The 17,637-nt window shown below is 38.2% G+C and overlaps 1 protein-coding gene across 9 annotated transcripts in view; it reads right to left on the bottom strand.

The window, feature by feature from the left end:
• klc1b (kinesin light chain 1b) overlaps nt 1-17,637 on the bottom strand; it is a 32,754-nt gene that overhangs the window by 12,263 nt on the left and 2,854 nt on the right. For 3 of the 9 annotated variants that reach the window (XM_014015147.1, XM_014015154.1, XM_014015148.1), the window contains exons 2-14: nt 13,035-13,305; nt 12,625-12,855; nt 11,223-11,304; nt 10,876-11,104; nt 10,701-10,788; nt 9,344-9,445; nt 8,807-8,980; nt 8,592-8,691; nt 7,285-7,337; nt 7,049-7,116; nt 6,860-6,968; nt 6,755-6,763; nt 6,367-6,519 (exon numbers count right to left, since the gene is read on the bottom strand). In XM_014015147.1, the coding sequence (XP_013870601.1) occupies nt 6,367-6,519; nt 6,755-6,763; nt 6,860-6,968; nt 7,049-7,116; nt 7,285-7,337; nt 8,592-8,691; nt 8,807-8,980; nt 9,344-9,445; nt 10,701-10,788; nt 10,876-11,104; nt 11,223-11,304; nt 12,625-12,855; nt 13,035-13,283 (1,647 nt within the window). In that variant the 5' untranslated portion in view covers nt 13,284-13,305. The remainder of the gene's footprint in view (nt 1-6,366; nt 6,520-6,754; nt 6,764-6,859; nt 6,969-7,048; nt 7,117-7,284; nt 7,338-8,591; nt 8,692-8,806; nt 8,981-9,343; nt 9,446-10,700; nt 10,789-10,875; nt 11,105-11,222; nt 11,305-12,624; nt 12,856-13,034; nt 13,306-17,637) is intronic. The other 6 variants (XM_014015152.1, XM_014015155.1, XM_014015149.1 and 3 more) reach the window with 5 other exon arrangements.

The raw sequence follows: 17,637 nt of genomic DNA, 5'->3' as shown, positions 1-17,637 counted from the left end.
TGACAAAAATCCAAGTCAAGTCTAAGTCTTTGACCAAAAATCCAAATCTAAGTCTTTGACCAAAAATCCAAGTCAAGTCCAAGTCTTTGACCAAAGATCCAAGTCAAGTCTTTGACCAAAAATCCAAGTCAAGTCTGAATCTTTGACCAAAAATCCAAGTCAAGTCTGAATCTTTGACCAAAAATCCAAGTCAAGTCTGAGTCTTTGACCAAAAATCCAAGTCAAGTCTAAGTCTGACCAAAAATCCAAGTCAAGTCTGAAGTCTTTGAACAAAAATCCAAGTCAAGTCCATGTCTTTGACCAAAAATACAAGTCAAGTCTAAGTCTCTAATAGTAAAGACTTAAGTGCGAGTCAGGTCTAAATCCTAGTCACGAGTCCCCATCTCTGTCACGGGCATCTCAATCCCAGATCAAGAGAATTCTAACAGTTACATGGGAGCTTGTCTCTATAATAATGTCTTATAAATAATAATGTCCAGGTCTTTATCTTAAACACGTATTCCAGTAAATAACAGTCGGGGTCGCCACCAAGMCTACAAAAAAGTTGCAGTTCTTGCAATTTTGAGTCACAAACTCGTCTCCAAACTGCTGCAGCTCAGTGAGATACGACCTTAAGAAGAATAAAATCAGATTTTTATCTATAATACTAATATCTAAGTATATWCTAGGGGATAAACACAATCTATTCACTGTTTGTGTAAGGGGAGAGTAAAATCCACAGACTGACGAGAGGAACTTTGATTGACAGGCTGATTGGTTGTCATGGCGAAAGCGATCAACAAAGAAGCAGGTTAGTGATGAACAAAGGAGGGAAAAGAGCCAAAGATGAAGCTCGACAGGAGGTGAATTAAATCTGAGCTGTTCTTCTTTATCAAATCATGCAGTTTCAAAAAGAAAACAAAGAAAATGTGTAGAAAAATGAASCTGAACACGACAACAAACACGATGTTAGACAGTCCTGTCAGTTAGAACTCTGTATTGGTTTAACAAATTTAATGTTTACAGCGTTAAAGTGCCCGTGACATCGAATTTTTCTAATAAATATGAACACAATTTTGGAAAGATAACATTAACATATTGCAAAAATAATTTCCCGCTGCTGAGATGAACAGTTGTTGAGATATTTGCATGTGAAGAAACAGGAAGTGATGTCAAAGGGGAATGTCTGCATGTYAACAGAGCGGTGCTACAATAACAACACGGACTMTAGAGAAGAATCTGARGTTTCTTTGGATTATTTTGAGTCACTATCAGAGAGATGAAGAGCAGTTAAAGTTTAAATATTGTTTCAATAAAGACCAGAGTTGTCTTTCTTAAAGAGTCTCCCTTTGATGTCACTTCCTGTTTCACTTTAGCTTAGCCAAGTTCAAAAAGAAAATATGTGATTTGTGTGACAAAATGAGTAAAATCATGTGTATTATGCAAAGTTTCTTAAATATAAAGTTGTTTTATTGGACTTTCTGTATTTGAAGTATATACATGTCACAGGCACTTTAACTACATCGTTAAACTTTAGCTGTTTTAAGTCTTTTTTTTCAGAGACAACAAATTAAAAAGGTGAAACAAGTGCTAACAAATCTGCTCTGAATCAAACCTTTTTGAGTCGATTCCATTAAATATATTTGCCACTTTGTAAATAAATAAATGAATGAACAGATGGATGGAATTTATTAAAAAATTTTAGTCAACAAAGAGCAAACGCTGATAATTCAGTGTTGATGCGTTTACTCAGAACGTGAGCCAGCATGGAAATGTGGTTAACTTGTGCTAAATTAATACTGTTGATTTTCTTCGCTAAAAATCTTATGATACGTCACTACATCCTTGATATTTTCTATAAATTTGCTTTTCACGTGCAGCAGTGCCAAACTCATTTACCCCAACTCTGTTCCTAACTACAGACCAAATCTTCTGACTAATGGACTTGAATATAATTTTAAACAAAATCTGAACAAGAAAATCCAAAYTCCACACTCAAAACTATTGTAAAAKGTTTTCCCAGAATCCTTTGCAGCTGGGAGGTCGTTCAGTCACAGATGTTTTCCAGAGTTTGTTTCGATATTTCAAAAAGACACATCTGTGCTTGAATCTGGGGCATATACATATTAATAATTGTTCTTTAGTGTTTATAATGTTTAAACWGAAACATGGTTTTACAGGCTGTAACTTTTAACAGCCACGTCTGAATAAATTACGACATTTCTGAAAATGTATCTGTTGGAAAGAACTGATTTAAAGGTAGAATATGAAGATTATTATCTGTTTAAGTTACTAGCAGTGCTAGATGTGTCTTTATAAGCTCATTTATGCACTGCTGATTGTTTTTATTCTGACTCTTTTTGCCATGGATCACATATAAAATATATWTTTTTCTGTTGGTCTTAAGGCTTCAGCGTACTCATGAACCTAGAAATGACTTGTTTTTCTCCGGGTTTTGCTTTGGGAGTTCTTGTGAGAAACCAAGACTCGTTCAGAACGACTGAACAGTTTTAAAAGAATTGTATAAATCTAGAGTTTTTCTGTTTATTCTGATTGTTTTAGTTTAATTGAGCCGGCAMGAAAGTTAGAGGCGTACGCCGTAATGGGAGCTCATGCAGTTACTGCTGCGAGTTTAGAGAAGCTGCAAACATCAGCCTGCAAACAAAACCCCACAAACTTCCTACTGAAGGGGAAAAGCAGCAGAGGTCAGGGTGTTTGTCAGCCACGTTATTGTTTGTCTGCCTCATGCGTACGGGATAAATCTTGTGCCAACAGGAACTCAGTTTGAATTGCTCAGAGTGAATCTGAATGTGTATAATTTGAAACTGAATGCATTGGTTTGAAAATTAATTTTACTAAATTGAAACTGAATTTAAAGTTTTGTATCTGAATTAATTTGCTTTGAAACTGTATTTTGGTTTATTAAAAATTCACTTTGACTACTTTCACTTTCAGTTCCATAATTCAGATTTTTGTGTCACATCCTGGTCCTTGAGAAAGCCAGGCAGAGTAATCAAACACAGATCCACAGATTTATGTTTCACTTTGGTGAAGTTTCCCTTCTGTATGTAACAGAGTTGATGCAATCCACTGTAAAAGTGACAAAAACAGACAAAGTTATTTTATTGCAGTGATTAATTTGACCTATATGTAGAAAATGTTACATTTACATCACATCATGGATCACATATTGATCAGATGCTGCTGCTGACTGATCCATGATGTCATGTAAATGTAACATTTTCTACATATAGGTCAAATTAATCACTGCAATAAAATAACTTTGTCTGTTTTTGTCACTTTTACAGTGGATTGCATCAACTCTGTTACATACAGAAGGGAAACTTCACCAAAGTGAAACATAAATCTGTGGATCTGTGTTTGATTACTCTGCCTGGCTTTCTCAAGGACCAGGATGTGACACAAAGATCTGAATTATGGAACTGAAAGTGAAAATAGTCAAACTGAATTTTTAATAAACCAAAATACAGTTTCAAAGCAAATTAATTCAGATATAAAACTTGAAATTCAGTTTCAATTTAGTGAAATTTATTTTCAAACCAATGCATTCAGTTTCAAATTATGCACATTCAGATTCAGTTCCTGCTGACACAAGATTGATCCCATACATGCGTGTGTGGACCGGTGCAGTCAGGGCGGAGGGGAGGGAGGCACAGGCCCAGGTCGGGGGCATCTCTGACAACACCTGCTTCTCTGATTTACTCATCCTTACCCAGAGGGTTTTATTTATTTTTTTARTTTTTGCTTATTAAAATGCTCCAACACGGAGGAATGAGCACAAAGAATATCAAATCCCAGCGACTAATAGTGGAAACACGAGAGGTTTTAATCAGCCGGGTTGTGTTACTAAGTGTCACCTGAGCAGGTAAATATTTAACAGGTTGCCAGAGTGCCAGAGGCGGAGCGTGTGCCTTTTTCTTTTTTTGTTACGGTTTCACTTGCAGCAAAACAAACGTGTTTAAACAAGACATTTAGTTCCAAGCATTAAACAACAACATAATAAATAAATAAAACCATGAGTTTGTGGCTCAAAGCATAACGTGAAGCTGAAAACAAAAAGGTGAGCATGCCAGGACACTCAATCAGCTGAACACTGTGTACAATCAGAAAAGCTTCAGGGCGATGACGGGCTGGTATGGATACAGGTGATTAATTCGATCTCATTCAGGTTCATCTGGTGGTGCTGGATTTAACATCCCACCTGATTACATCATGATTCTCATTTATTTGTGGTTGTTGTGTAGCGTAGGTGGAGCCTAAAGCTAAAGATTACTGCTGAGCAGGACGGCTGGTGTGAGAGCAGGGCTAAACTCTTCCTGGTGTTTTCAATAAAAATGTTCAAATATCTAATTAACAAATTTAAATATTGCATCACATTTTGTGTTAATTACAACAAAACTGTCCTTCTCTTCATTTACTGTCTTAACAGAATGATTGACAGACGTTTTGTCCCGCCCTCTCATTGCTGCTCATCGGGACTAGTTTTGTTCAGCCCAATAAGACGTAAAATAACGTGCCTCAAGTAGGAGTGTATGTGGGCGGGGCTTAGTGTTGACTGAGTCAGTAAAATGGCGAGATTAAGGTTACAGAGGAGGATTATTTAARTTCTCACCTGTTTTCCTTAAAGTGGGAAAAACTGGAAGTAAAGAGGTTGGAGGCCAATAGATCAAAGAATACTTCAATGCAGCAAAAGGACCTGGTTTCAATGACAAGACTGGCTAACAAATCTGTTTTCTGATTTGGTTTGTTTTACGTTGTCTTTGTACTGAAAAAGAACCTAACGCCAATTTATGCCACGTTTTATTTATTTCAAAGTGGATGCTTCTGTTCAATCCAATCTGCAGCTGGAAACTGTTAGCTAAAAGCTAAAAGGAGAATAAAGCTAACCAAAACTTGAAACTAACAACAAACTAGGAGACGGAAAACAAGAAAATGTTGGCAAAAAGTAGCAAAAGGCTAACTAGAAGCTAAAAGAAACAAAATGCTAGCTAAAAGCTGAAAGTACCAAAAAAACTACCTAAACGCAACAACCATCAACACACTAGCAAAAGCATCAAAATGCTAGCTAAAAGCTAACTGTAGCAAAACATTTGCTAATTGATTAGACACAAAATGCTAGCTAAAAGCTAACTGTAGCAAACATTTGCTAAATGATTAAAGACACAAAATGCTAGCTAAAAGCTAACTGTAGCTAAACATTTGTTAAATGATTAAAGACAAAATGCTAGCTAAAAGCTGAAAGTACCGAAAAACTACCTAAATGCAACAACCATCGACACACTAGCAAAAGCATCTAAATGTTAGCTAAAAGCTAACTGTAGCTAAACATTTGCTAAATGATTAAAGACACAAAATGCTAGCTAAAAGCTAGAAGTAGTAAACACTAGCTAAAAGTAAAAAGCAAAGAAATGCAAATGACTAGCTAAAAGATGCTAAATATTCCCTAATAAATAACAAACATACAGTAAGCTAAAAGCATCAAAACTCTAATAGTTGAAAGTAGCAAAACAGTTAAAATATTAAAGTAACAAAACACTAGCTAAAAGCCTGAAGTACTGAACACAAGCTAAAAGCAAAAAGCATCTAAAAGCAAGCAAAACAATGGAAAACCCAAGCTAAAAGCTAATTGCAATAAGGCATGAGCTAAAWATTAAGACACTAATTAAAGGTCAAATGTAACAAAACATGTAAAGGCAAAAAGATGCAAAATGCTAGCTAAAGAATAACAAACATTAGCTAAAAGAAAAATGCATCAACACACTAGCTACAAACAAAAAAAACTAGCTAAAAGCTACAAGTAGCTAACATTAGTTAAAAGATCAAAGTATTAAAACAGTAGCTAAAAGCAACAATCATCAAAATGCTAGCAAAACAATAAAACAAAACTAGCTAAAAGCTAATTTTAACAAAATACTAGCTAAAAGCTGCAAAACTGCAGTTTTTCTGTGACCCGGACTGGCTAACAGCAAGTGTAGCAAACTAATCGTTTTTCTGCTTTCAGTTTTATTATGTCTGTTAGCCCAAGCTACATCACCAGCCGTCACTGCTACTGAGAGGGTTTTAGCCATAAATTAATAAAAACTGTTGTCATGAATGAATGAAAACATTCYTATTTGTCATCATGCTCTTGTTTAATTGTCTTTGTTTACATGATTTAACCTGCAATAACTGGGGTAAGCTGAAAAGTCCTGAACCAAGACTCAGCTTTTAGCTAAAACAAAAAGCTGTTTTTTTATATATATATATAAATTTTAGCACACTGTACCGTAGCAGCCCTGCTCACCAGATATTTCTACCACCAACTGGTTTTTCCAGAGAGGCCGTGTGTTGGCCGTGTTGTTTCTGCAGCAGTGGATTTGTACTCACCCCGTTCCACTCCACGCCCATACTCACTTCCTCGCCGGTCTCAGAGCCYCTCTCGTACTTAACGCTGGTCAGGCTGTCCCTGCTCCTCCGCCGCTCTCCCTCCGTGTCTTTCAGGAGCTCCACCACGCGTGTTTGGTGGATGGGATCGATGCCCTGCGGTGTGCAAAAAACAGAAACATAACACTGGAGAGGACACAAATATCTGCTGGAGGATGTGAAGGAAGGAGAATGACGCTCTTTTTATGGAGGAATTAAAGTGATTTCATGTTTCCTGCCTCCTTTTTATGCAATCAAAGCACATTTCCAGAGGCAAGCGAACATTTGAAACAATGTTAGGGTGGGGACAGGTAGGGGCTCTAGGAGGAGCTAACAGAGACAAACCACTTACTGTGTTGCTCTGGATCCATCGCAAAGGAAGAAAAGGGAGAGAAATAAAGTGAGACGTACTTTTCTAACAGCAGAAATCTCAGCTGAGAGAAACCAGAACACTGACCTGCTTGCGAGACCTCACAGCGCACTCCTCCAGGGTCTCAGCGGCCTCTAGTTTGCCCTGCCGGCGGTACAGGGCGCCCAGGTTCCTCAGGGTGGTGTTGACTGTCGGGCTGCATGCAGGAGACACTCAGAAATCCACTCAAAGTCACACTGAGCTAAAAAAAAAAAAAAAAAGAGTGCGGGGTCTCACCTGTTGACTTTGCAGGCCTTATACCAGCCACCGTACTCTCCATACGGGGTGTTGTCTCTGTGTTTGCCCTGGAAGTAAATCCCACAGCGGAGGAAGAAAAAAAAAAAAAAAAAACACGTGAGGGGAAGTTGTGGTCACAACTGGAGAGGTGACATTTTTTGTTTCATGTCCTCTGAAGGTTTTAGAGCGTGTCCTTCATGAGGTGAGTTCAGATTTTAACCGGCTCTGCTGCTCACCTTGCTCATCTCCTCACGCTCCTCTGCGTGCATCCAGATGGGTTTGTTCTCAGCTGCAGACAGACAGGAGAAATGATCCACATATAACACAAGCAGCGGCAGACGCTACGCTGGCGAAGGCTCGAATAAAACTCAAACATAACAGCTCTTAAAAGTWAAAAAAAGAGTCAGTTTTTTATTAGGTTTTAACAGTTTTCATAAACATTTTTGCAGATTGTTTCTATATTTAAAGCATGAGAATCCAGAGTGATACAACAAAATAAAAAATTACCAAAAAAACAAATTATTAATAATTTTCATGACTTTAAAGTTTTCTATCAGGCAATCTGCACGGACTACAAAACAAACATATTCATGAGCAACCTGCTGCTTTACATTTCTTTTTAACAGAAGCTATGTTTTAAAATAAAAGCAGATCAGAAACCAAAAGCAAACTTTTCATAAGTTTCAGTTGAGTCCTCTGAACGGTGAAGACCGGACCCCCGGTTAGCTAACTGTATGAATTCAGTGTTTTAAGGGGAACACCGAATGGTTCTAACATCAGAAATCATTTATTTTAACATTTTTGTTACTATTTACTTACTTTAAAACTACAAATACTGTAGGTTGTTTAGCATTATTAGCTTGGGAACTAACACTATAACACTAATCATAAGTATTAGCTTAGGCACTCACATGAAAGCTAAAAGCTCACCTCAGCGTTAGCCCTTTACCTTTCGTGGTAATGCCTGAGCTAATATATACATGATATATAACTTTAGCTAAATATGAACTAATGCCACATATTTATTAGTAATATGTATCGCAATATATGGCGTCATATAAAGCTAATAATGTTAGGAGCTAACGCTACATCGTCATATATGTATTAGCCTGGATGCTAACATAATGGCTGTGTCTCAATTCATGGGTTGCAGCCGACGTAGGACGTGAAAGCCAAAAGGCTAAAGCTGAGATGAGCCTTTAGCTTTCACATTAGCACCTGGGCTAATACATATTCATATATAGCGATATAACTTTAGCTAAATATGAACTACATATTTATTAGTAATATGTATAAATATATGGCATCATATAAAGCTAATATTGTTAGCTCGGGTGCTAACATGAAAGCTAAAAGACAAAACTCTATAAAAACTAAACATCTTACAGTGTTTTTACTTTCTTTGTTTTACAGTTGAAGTAACTGAAAGGATCAAATAATGTCTAAAGTTACAACCAGTCCAGGGTCCCTTTAAGGCCGACTCTCCACCTGAACAAGTTTGTAAAAATCTGACTGAGATCCAGCGGCCACTACGAGGCCTTACCATCCACAGATCCAAACTCCTTCTCGTGAGCACGGGTCAGAATCTCTTTGTACAGGATCTCAGCCTCCTTGTATTTGCCCTGTTTCAGAAAGCAGGAGGCCTGAAGAAGAAACAGAGGAGACGGTTTATTACAGAATCCAGTTAAAGTGAAGGAAACCATCTGTAACACGCCTGAGTCARAGCCACGCTGTCACTGCCTGGAACTTCTGTCTCACCAGGTTATTCTTGGTTTTGGCCACGTTGGGATCGTCCGGGCCCAGCCGGCACTCGTAGATCTCCAGGGCGCGGCAGTAGTAGTACTCCACCTCTTCGTATTTGCCCTGGTTCTGGCACAGGAGGGCCAGGTTGTTCAGCTGCTTGGCCACATCTGGGTGGTCCTTCCCCAGAACCTGAGGACGATTTGGGAATAAAATATCTGGAGTTAGCACCTCGTCTTCCTGACTCACTGATGTTGGCTCCACTTCCTGATGAGATCTAATAAAAGACTGGCTGATCAATAGTGGACTGAACCAGGCTTTCAGGCTAAAAGAGACTCTCTGAACTCTGCTGAGTTCATTCATTTCTCAGCTCCACCCTCACCTCTCCCCAACGATTACCATCTATTTTCAGCAGCTCTCAATTAAAACCTCTACTTCCCTTCTCTCTTACAGCAGAGGAGGGCTTGAAGTGACATTATTACCACAGCTAATTATTTCATTACAATAAGCTACATGTTCACTGGTCTGCTGAGGCGCTCCTGGAACCTGACCCACCTTTTCTCTGATCTCCAGAGCCCTCTTACACAGAGGCTCGGCTTCTTTGTACTTCCCCCTCTTTCCGAACAGAACAGCCAAGTTGTTGAGTGTCGCAGCGACCTGCAGACACAAAAACACAAACCTGAACCCAAGAATCAACAGTTTCTGTGAAAACTGACTCTGATGGAATTTATAAAGGAGCTAAAACAGAGCTGTAAAGCTAAAAGAAGCAGAAAACAAGCTAAAAGCAGCTTAAAGCTGAAAATAGCAAAAGACTAACTAAAAGCTAAAATAACTAAAAGCTAGCTTAAAGTCATAAGTAAAGTACTAACTAAAGGTTAAATGTAACAACAGGCATGCTAATATGAATAACAAAGGATTAGCTAAAGGTAACAAAAGGCTATTTTAAAATAGAAAAAGGTTTGCTAAAAGCCAAAATTAGCAAAATGCCAACTAAAACCTCAAAAAACAAAGGACAAGTTAATAAAAATAGCAAAGAACTAGCTAAATGTAGCAAAAGGCTATTTTAAAATAGAAAAGGTTTGCAAAAAGCTAAAATAACTACTTTGTAAAAGCTAGCTTAAAGATAAGTAAAGTACTAACTAAAGGTTAAATGTAACAACTGGCATGCTAATATGAATAGCAAAGGACTAGTTAAATGTAGCAAAAGGCTAATTAAAAAAAGGGTTTGTTAAAAGTAAAAAGTAGCAAAGGCTACCTAAAAACAGCTAAAGTTACTAGAAGCTAAAAGCAGCAAGATGTTCACTAAAAAGTAGCAAAAGGCAAGCTAAAACATCATAACTAGCTAAATAAACAGAAGTAGCAAAAAGCTAGCTAAGTAGCAAAATGCAATCACAAGTGCCGATGAGCAGTTTGTTAAAAAAAAGTGAATAAAAAAATTGAAACAATAAATGATGACTCAGCATTTTACGAACAAACTAAATCCTCTCCCTTCACTTCAGACTCAGTGGGATGGTTTAAAGAACTATAAAAGTGCTGACTTAATATTGCTWAAAGCTTTTTTTAGTGTTACCTGCCTTTAGAAAAAAGCAACACTTATTGTAAAGAAAAAAAAAGCACACAAATCAAAATGAAAAGGAGCTTCAGGATAAAAACTTTGAAGGTTTCAGTCCACAACATATGCACTGCCTCGTAAACCTTCTACTGGTTTTTATGTTTGTTTTTTTTCATTTTATGATAGAATTTTTCAGGTTTTGTCCAAACTGACCCTCTGAGCCCGCCCTGAGAAGTCACATGAAAAACTAAAACAATCCTRACTTCATGAGAAATATCTGCTGAGATGATAAACATAATTCTGAGCTGATGTTTGCATTATTTAGAACAAAAAAATCTTTATACAGCTGTGGAGTCTTACAGCTGGATGGTCTTTGCCCAGGGTTTTCTCACGGATGGAGAGCGCATCGTTGAGCAGATGAGCCGCCTCTTTGTATTTGTTTTGATCCCTGCATTAATGAAGGAGAAGACAACAGCAAATTAAACAAACAAACAATAAAAGGAAAAACAATAAATCCTGAAGTTTTTAGTCTGACCTATAGACCAGGGCCAGAATGTTAAGCATGGTGGCAACGTCAGGGTGGTCGTGTCCGGAGGTCTTCTCCAGGTCCTCCAAGGCCTGRTTGCAGAGGGGCACCGCCACCTCGTACCTGCCCTGTGAGGCGTACTGGATCACCAGGTTGTGCAGGGTTCTGAGGCGAGCCGGGATCTCGTAGCCGCCCTGCTGGGCCGCAGCTACAGCCGCACTGTTGTGTTGGTGCTGCACTGTGAGAGACAAAAAGAAACAAACACAATCAGTTTATGTGAAAATAAAATGAAAACAAATAAACAGTACCCTAGTTTCAGACTCTACAGTAGAGTTCCTTTATGTTTATGAACTTACTTCCTTGACCCTGCTCCTCTTCATCATTGGGAAACAGGTCGTCCAGGTTGTCCTTCGGTGTCTCTTTGTCCTTCTCCTCCTGCTGATGGAACAAATAAAGCTGCTGTTCAGACTAAGCAACAAACAAGAACGATGGAAGGCAGTTTGTGAGAAATCAACAAAGTCAACAAACAAGCTGAAATAAAAAATCCCCAGCATATCTATTTGTTTATTTGTTTATGTGTTTATTAATGATTATTACCCTAACAGCCAGTTAGCCTGCTGGATCATCAGCCTGTTGGCCTAATAGCTTGTTATACTTATCAGCKTGTTAGGATACTAGATCCTTTTGGCCTAGTAGCTTATCAATCTAATAGCTTGTTAGTAATGTCAGCCTATTAGCCTAACAGCTTGTTAGCATACTATATCATCCGTCTGTCAGCCAAGTAGCTTATAAGCTTGTTAGCCTAGTATCTTATAAACTCATTAGCCTAGTAGCTTATCACCTTGTTAGCATAGTAGCTTATCAACTCGTTAGCATAATAGCTTATCAGCTTGTTAGCCTAGAAGCTTATCGGCTTGTTAGCATAGTAGCTTATCAGCTTGTTAGCCTAGTAGCTTATAAACTCATTAGCCTAGTAGCTTATCAGCTTGTTAGCATAGTAGCTTATCAACTCATTAGCATAATAGCTTATCAGCTTGTTAGCCAAGTAGCTTATCAGCTTGTAAGCCTAGTATCTTATAAACTCATTAGCCTAGTAGCTTATCAGCTTCTTAGCATAYTAGCTTATCAGCTTGTTAGCCTAGTAGCTTATCATCTTGTTAGCATAGTAGCTTATGAAGTCATTAGCATAATAGCTTATCAGCTTGTTAGCCTAGTAGCTTATCATCTTGTTAGCATAGTAGCTTATCAACTCGCTAGCATAATAGCTTGTCAGCTTGTTAACATTGTAGTTTATCAGCTTGTTAACCTACTAGCTTATCAGCTTGTTAGCATAATAACTTATCAGTCTGTTAGCCTAATAACTTATCAGTTTGTTAGCCTAATAACTTATCAGCTTGTTAGCCTATTAGCTTATCAGCTTGTTAGCCTATTAGCTTATCAGCTTGTTAGCCTATTAGCTTATCAGCTTGTTAGCCTATTAGCTTATCAGCTTGTTAGCCTAATAACGTATCAATCTGTTAGCCTAATAACTTATCAATCTGCTAGCCTAAAAACTTATCAGTCTGTTAGCCTAATAACATCAGTCTGTTAGCCTAGTAGCCTATCAATCTGTTAGTTTGTTAGCTTGTTAGCCTGGGCCTCTTTTGAATGTAAAGGTCTCACACACCCTTAAAAAGATTARATAACATCACAAAAATACACAAATCACTTATTCCAGAGTGCTAACAATCATTCAACAAAGTGTCAAGTTTTACTTACGGTGGGTGAGACGTCTTCGTCATACTTTTTGAGCTGGTTCATGAACTCCAGGTGCTTCTTCTCRTCCTCCAGCTGGGCCACGTTCTGCTCGCTCTTCTGCAGCTTCTGCTGGGTGTTGGCCAGCTCGTCGCGCAGCCACTGGTTCTCCTGGCAGAGCCTCCTCACCTGCGCCCGCAGCTTCTGCTTCTCAGACTCCACAGCGTTCAGGTGGTTGGACAGGGCCATCATCACCTGCAACGGAGACGGCATGGAGGAGACGAGGGGGAATAAGACGAGGCAGAGGAGAACACATCTGGTCTGAGTCTGGGTGAATCATGATCACCACACAAGCTCAGTATAGAATGAGGAAGTACAGAAAACAAGCCATCTTTTTCTGTCAGTTTTAATCTTCATAACTTCAGCTTCTATACCTGTGCTTCTCCCAGGCCCAGCTCAATCATCTCCACTGACTTGCGGAGCAGATTGGACTTCTCGTGGACCAGGTTGGCCTCTTCGTCCTTCTTTAGGCACTTTATGGTCTCCAGCAGGCTGTGGAGGATGGAGTTGTGCTCATTCTTCAGGGCCTCCAGACCCTGGATCACCAGCTTGGTGTTGGAGATGATCTCCTCCTGAGAGAGCTTCTCGAGCTTCTCCTCCCGCGGGTACACCATGGTCGACATCTTCTTTAAAGCTCAAGGAAACCTGGAGATTTGAAAACAAGATGGTGGAACTAAACAATAAATAATGTTGGCAAAAACAACGACAATAAGGTCCAATAAGATCTGTCATGTTAACAAAATATCTCATGAACCACTGGATGGGTTTATTAAAARGTTCAGAAATTATACAGTAATAATCTTGAGACACCAGGTAAAAAAAACTGGAAAAATGTAGATTTTATATTAAAATACATCTTAAGTGACTGAAGAAACTTTACTGTCGAAGATAAAACAAGAACAAAAGCTAAAACTAGCAAAAGGTGAAGGCCAACAAACTGATAGGTAAAGGCTAACACCAGCAAAACATTCCCTAAAAGTTATAACAYCAATACCGATAGCTAAAATCAGCTAAATGGATGTTAAAAGCTAAAACTGGCAAGACAGTAGCTGAAAGCTTACAGGATCACAACAGTATCTGAAAATTTAATTAGGAAAACCTTAACTAAAAGCTAAAGTTAGAAAAATACTAGAGAAAGACTAAAACCAGCAAAACGTTCCTTGAAACTTATAAAAGCAAAATCAGAAGCTAAAAACTAAAATTAACTAAATGTTGGCTAAAAAGCTAAAARTGGAAAAACAGCTAAATCCTAAAACCAGTAAAAAAACAAAAAGAAGCCTAAAGCTAAGATTTGCAAAATGATAGTTAAAAGCTAAAATTGTCAAAACAGTAGCTAAAAGCTAATATGATCAGAACAGTAACTAAAACACAAATTAGCAAAACCTTAGCTAAAGGCTAAGGCCAATAAAACATTAGGTAAAAACTAAAACCAGCAAAATATTAGGTTAAAGCAACTAGCAAACCAGTAGCTGAAAGCTAAGACTAGCTCAGTAACTATAAAATAAATTAGAAAAAGTAACTAAAAACTAAAACCAAAAAGAAAAACATCCCAAAAAACGTTCATACCAAAACCAGGAGCTAAAAGCTAAGATTAGCATAATGTTTAATAAAATAGAAGAGTTGCAAAACAATAGCTAAAACTTAAAATTAGCAGCCAAAACTCACAGAAAGTAGCTTAATTTCAAAAGTCTGCCACAGCCAGGTGTCATTTGAAAACACAAACTGGCTGATTTCAGATTCAGAGCTAACAGCTAACGGAGGTAGCTGAGAGTCATCTTTAGCACTGAGGGCTAACAGGTCATGTATGTCACGTAGAAGCATTCCCTCACCTCTGACAGAGTTAAACTSATCTGAAACATTTCTCTAATGAACTGGAAGCAGTTTTAAATTACAACTTGAGACGATATTTCCTCGTATGAAACAAAAGATGTTGGACCACTCCCTGCAGACGCTAACAGACACCAGGTCTACCTGATGAATTATTATTCTGCTGCAGGAATTTAATACATGATGACATGCAAGATAAAAGAAAAAAACAGATCCACAGCTTTAAGCAAAGAGGCTACAGGACAGAATAAGCTGAAGGAAGAGCGTCAGGCTTTGGCAGCTGTAATAAAGCTCAGTCTGGGAGTGGAGCTGCAGCACACTGCGTGACACAAAGACGCTGCAGCACCAGTGGGTCCTGCTGCCAGCATCAGAACCCAAGCCAGCCCTGGAGTCTACACGACCTGACAGAAACCACTGAGCCGAACCTCCTAAAATACTGCGTTTAAACCCAAATATAAATAAATAACAGGCTTCAGCTGAGAGCACGGACCATGTGATGTTTTCCAGCCTGAGTCCGAAGGTTAACGATGATTCAAGCAGACTTCACTACCGGCCACATCGTCCAAATGTCAGAGAAAAACAAGACAACGCCTTTAGAACCACTTCAATCTGTCCTTTAGATGCAGTTTGGACCAACTGGTACAAACAAACCCACCAGAGGAGAACCCTTAGTTTTAATGTGTATTTATAATTAACACTGACATCAGCACAGGCTTTAATGAAAGCAATAARAAGGATTTCATATGTCCTAAAAAATGCAGAAAAAATTATTAAACCAGCTGTTTTTCCCACCAGATAGCCCTCCTGTTAGCCTTTAATGTTGTTAAACTTTGACTGCTGCTTCAGAAAAATACACTTCAATAAAAAACATTCCTGGTAACGTCKATGTTCATGGGAAGAAACTGGAGTCCCTGGAGGAACAGAACCGTCATGTGTGGATCGATACCAGAACTTTATGTTCCAAAATCAACTCTAAAATCATAATATTGATACTGTGATAATGCTGTTGTTTCAGGTGATGTTTATAATTAACAGGAACACAGCYGAATAAAACTAAACTGTTGAAATCCTGTCTAAATCACATGTGGCTGACAGGAACTGGTTGAGCGATAAATCGATTTAATCAATTAATTTGAATTTGCCATTTTTAAAGATTTAATTTTGGGAAAATCTGTTTTTTTTCCTCACCAGTGCATTCTTTGGAGCTTCTGTAGAAGTCACCCCACCTGTCCCTCAACACGCTTGGTACACGACATGACAATATGGCAGCTAGCAAAGAGGATCTACCTCTCAAAAAAGCCAGTGTTTCTTCAGTTTTCTGGAACTGGTTAGGTTTTGCAACTCTTGCTACAAAAAGCAGGAATACGACAAATTTGTTTCAACACCTGAAACAGAGGCACTCCGTTAAGTGAAAAACTGATAAAAATCAAAAATTGAATTTGGGACTTTTTTTGCTTTTAGCAAAAAAAGTAGTTCCTACTAGGACTGGGTGATACGGCCCAAAAGAAAATCGGACATGTTTTTTGCATTTAGCAAAAAAGTAGTTCCCACTAGGACTGGGCGATACGGCCCAAAAAAAAATCCTTTATTTTTGGGCCGTATCGCCCAGTCCTAGTGGGAACTACTTTTCCTTCCGCCTGGGTAATGTGTTGGACGTGCTCAGTCTGTCTGTTTTACATGTTCACTATTTCCATATACATGTTCATGCAATGTGATCTAAGATGCAATATTTTGTTTTATAGTAGTTCTTGATAARTAAACAATAACTTATTAAATGATTTTATTATTTAACTTTTTTGTGTGTGTGTTTCTGTATTGGCTCGGCTGAGTTTAAAATGAATAAATTAATCCGATGTCTTGTTTTCTTATGAAGCAGTGATTTGAAACACTACTTTTTAGATTTAGCACACATTATTACACAAAGTATCTCAGTTTTACTGRATCAGAATGGGAAAGGAAATTGGTGGAGAGACGGTGTCCAATAAGATGATTCTGTGAGGAGTCGGCTCTAACCAACGCCGGGCTGTCATTATACTGTATGTAAAGCAGGAAAAGCTGCCAACAGTTTATTCAAACGRCACAAACAAATTTAACAGGAACTATTGTTTGCACGTTCAGAAAGATTATTCTCCCGCTCCGTTCACAGCTCGTTTATAGTCTGCAACAAAGTGACGTCTGACTGAAGTCACAGCAGAGATCAACACAAAGCTCCTCTGAACGCCTGATAAAACGCTCTCTTTGAACGATGGAGAACGTTTACCGATCACACGTTTTCTCACCGCCAGGAGTGACTCTGCTGCCTCACAACCTGTGGGATTTAAAACAAACTGGAGAATAAAGAGAAGTGTTTCATGTCAGGCAGCYTCCTCTCCAACACCTGTAGCAAAGAGTTTCTCTGTTAATGTTTGCCGAGCCTTTACAGGCGGGAGATAAAGTCCAATGTTGACGCTACTTTATTTCATCTTCAGCGTTTAGTTTTAGAGAAACGGTCAGAGAAAAATGCAGATTTAAAGCTAWTGCTAAAGATTAAGTGTTACACATTAAAGTACCCGAGACATGTCTACAAAAAGTCAAAGAAAGCATCCTTATACTTCAGAAAATTGGCATGGTACACAGGATTTTACCCATTTTGTCACATAACCGGCCTATTTTCTTTTGAATTTTGCTCAGTCAGTGAAAAAGGAAGTGACATCAAAGGGGAACTCATTAACAAAATAAACTCACTGGTCTCTGTTTATTAAAACAAAATTATTTAAACTTTAACTCTTCTTCATCTCTCTTTGATAGTGACTAAAAATAATCTAAAGAAACATCAGATTCTTCATTACAGTCTGTGTTGTTAGCTGTTGTTACAACGCTCTGTTTACATGCTGACYTTCCCCTTTGACATCACTTCCTGTTTCTTTACGTGCAAATATCTCAACAACTGTTCATCTCAGCGACGTGAAATTTGTTTTGCAACATGTTATCAATGTTATCTTTCCAAATATGCATTCAAGTTTATTTAAAAAATACTGAATGTCACAGGCACTTTAAACTGTAATGTTTTTATTTACAGGAAACACGAGGAGCGACTGTCAGTGTCCAGCTGTGAGATTAAAAAGAGACCAGAAACACGTAAACACGAGCGAATAAAGTATTTTTAATAAA

The sequence above is a fragment of the Austrofundulus limnaeus genome, unplaced genomic scaffold, assembly GCF_001266775.1.
Source record: "Austrofundulus limnaeus strain Quisiro unplaced genomic scaffold, Austrofundulus_limnaeus-1.0 Scaffold123, whole genome shotgun sequence".
NCBI classification, from domain to species: Eukaryota; Metazoa; Chordata; class Actinopteri; order Cyprinodontiformes; family Rivulidae; genus Austrofundulus; species Austrofundulus limnaeus.
The sequence above is the reverse complement of the archived record's forward strand: the minus strand, read 5'-3'. Positions and strand labels throughout refer to the sequence as shown.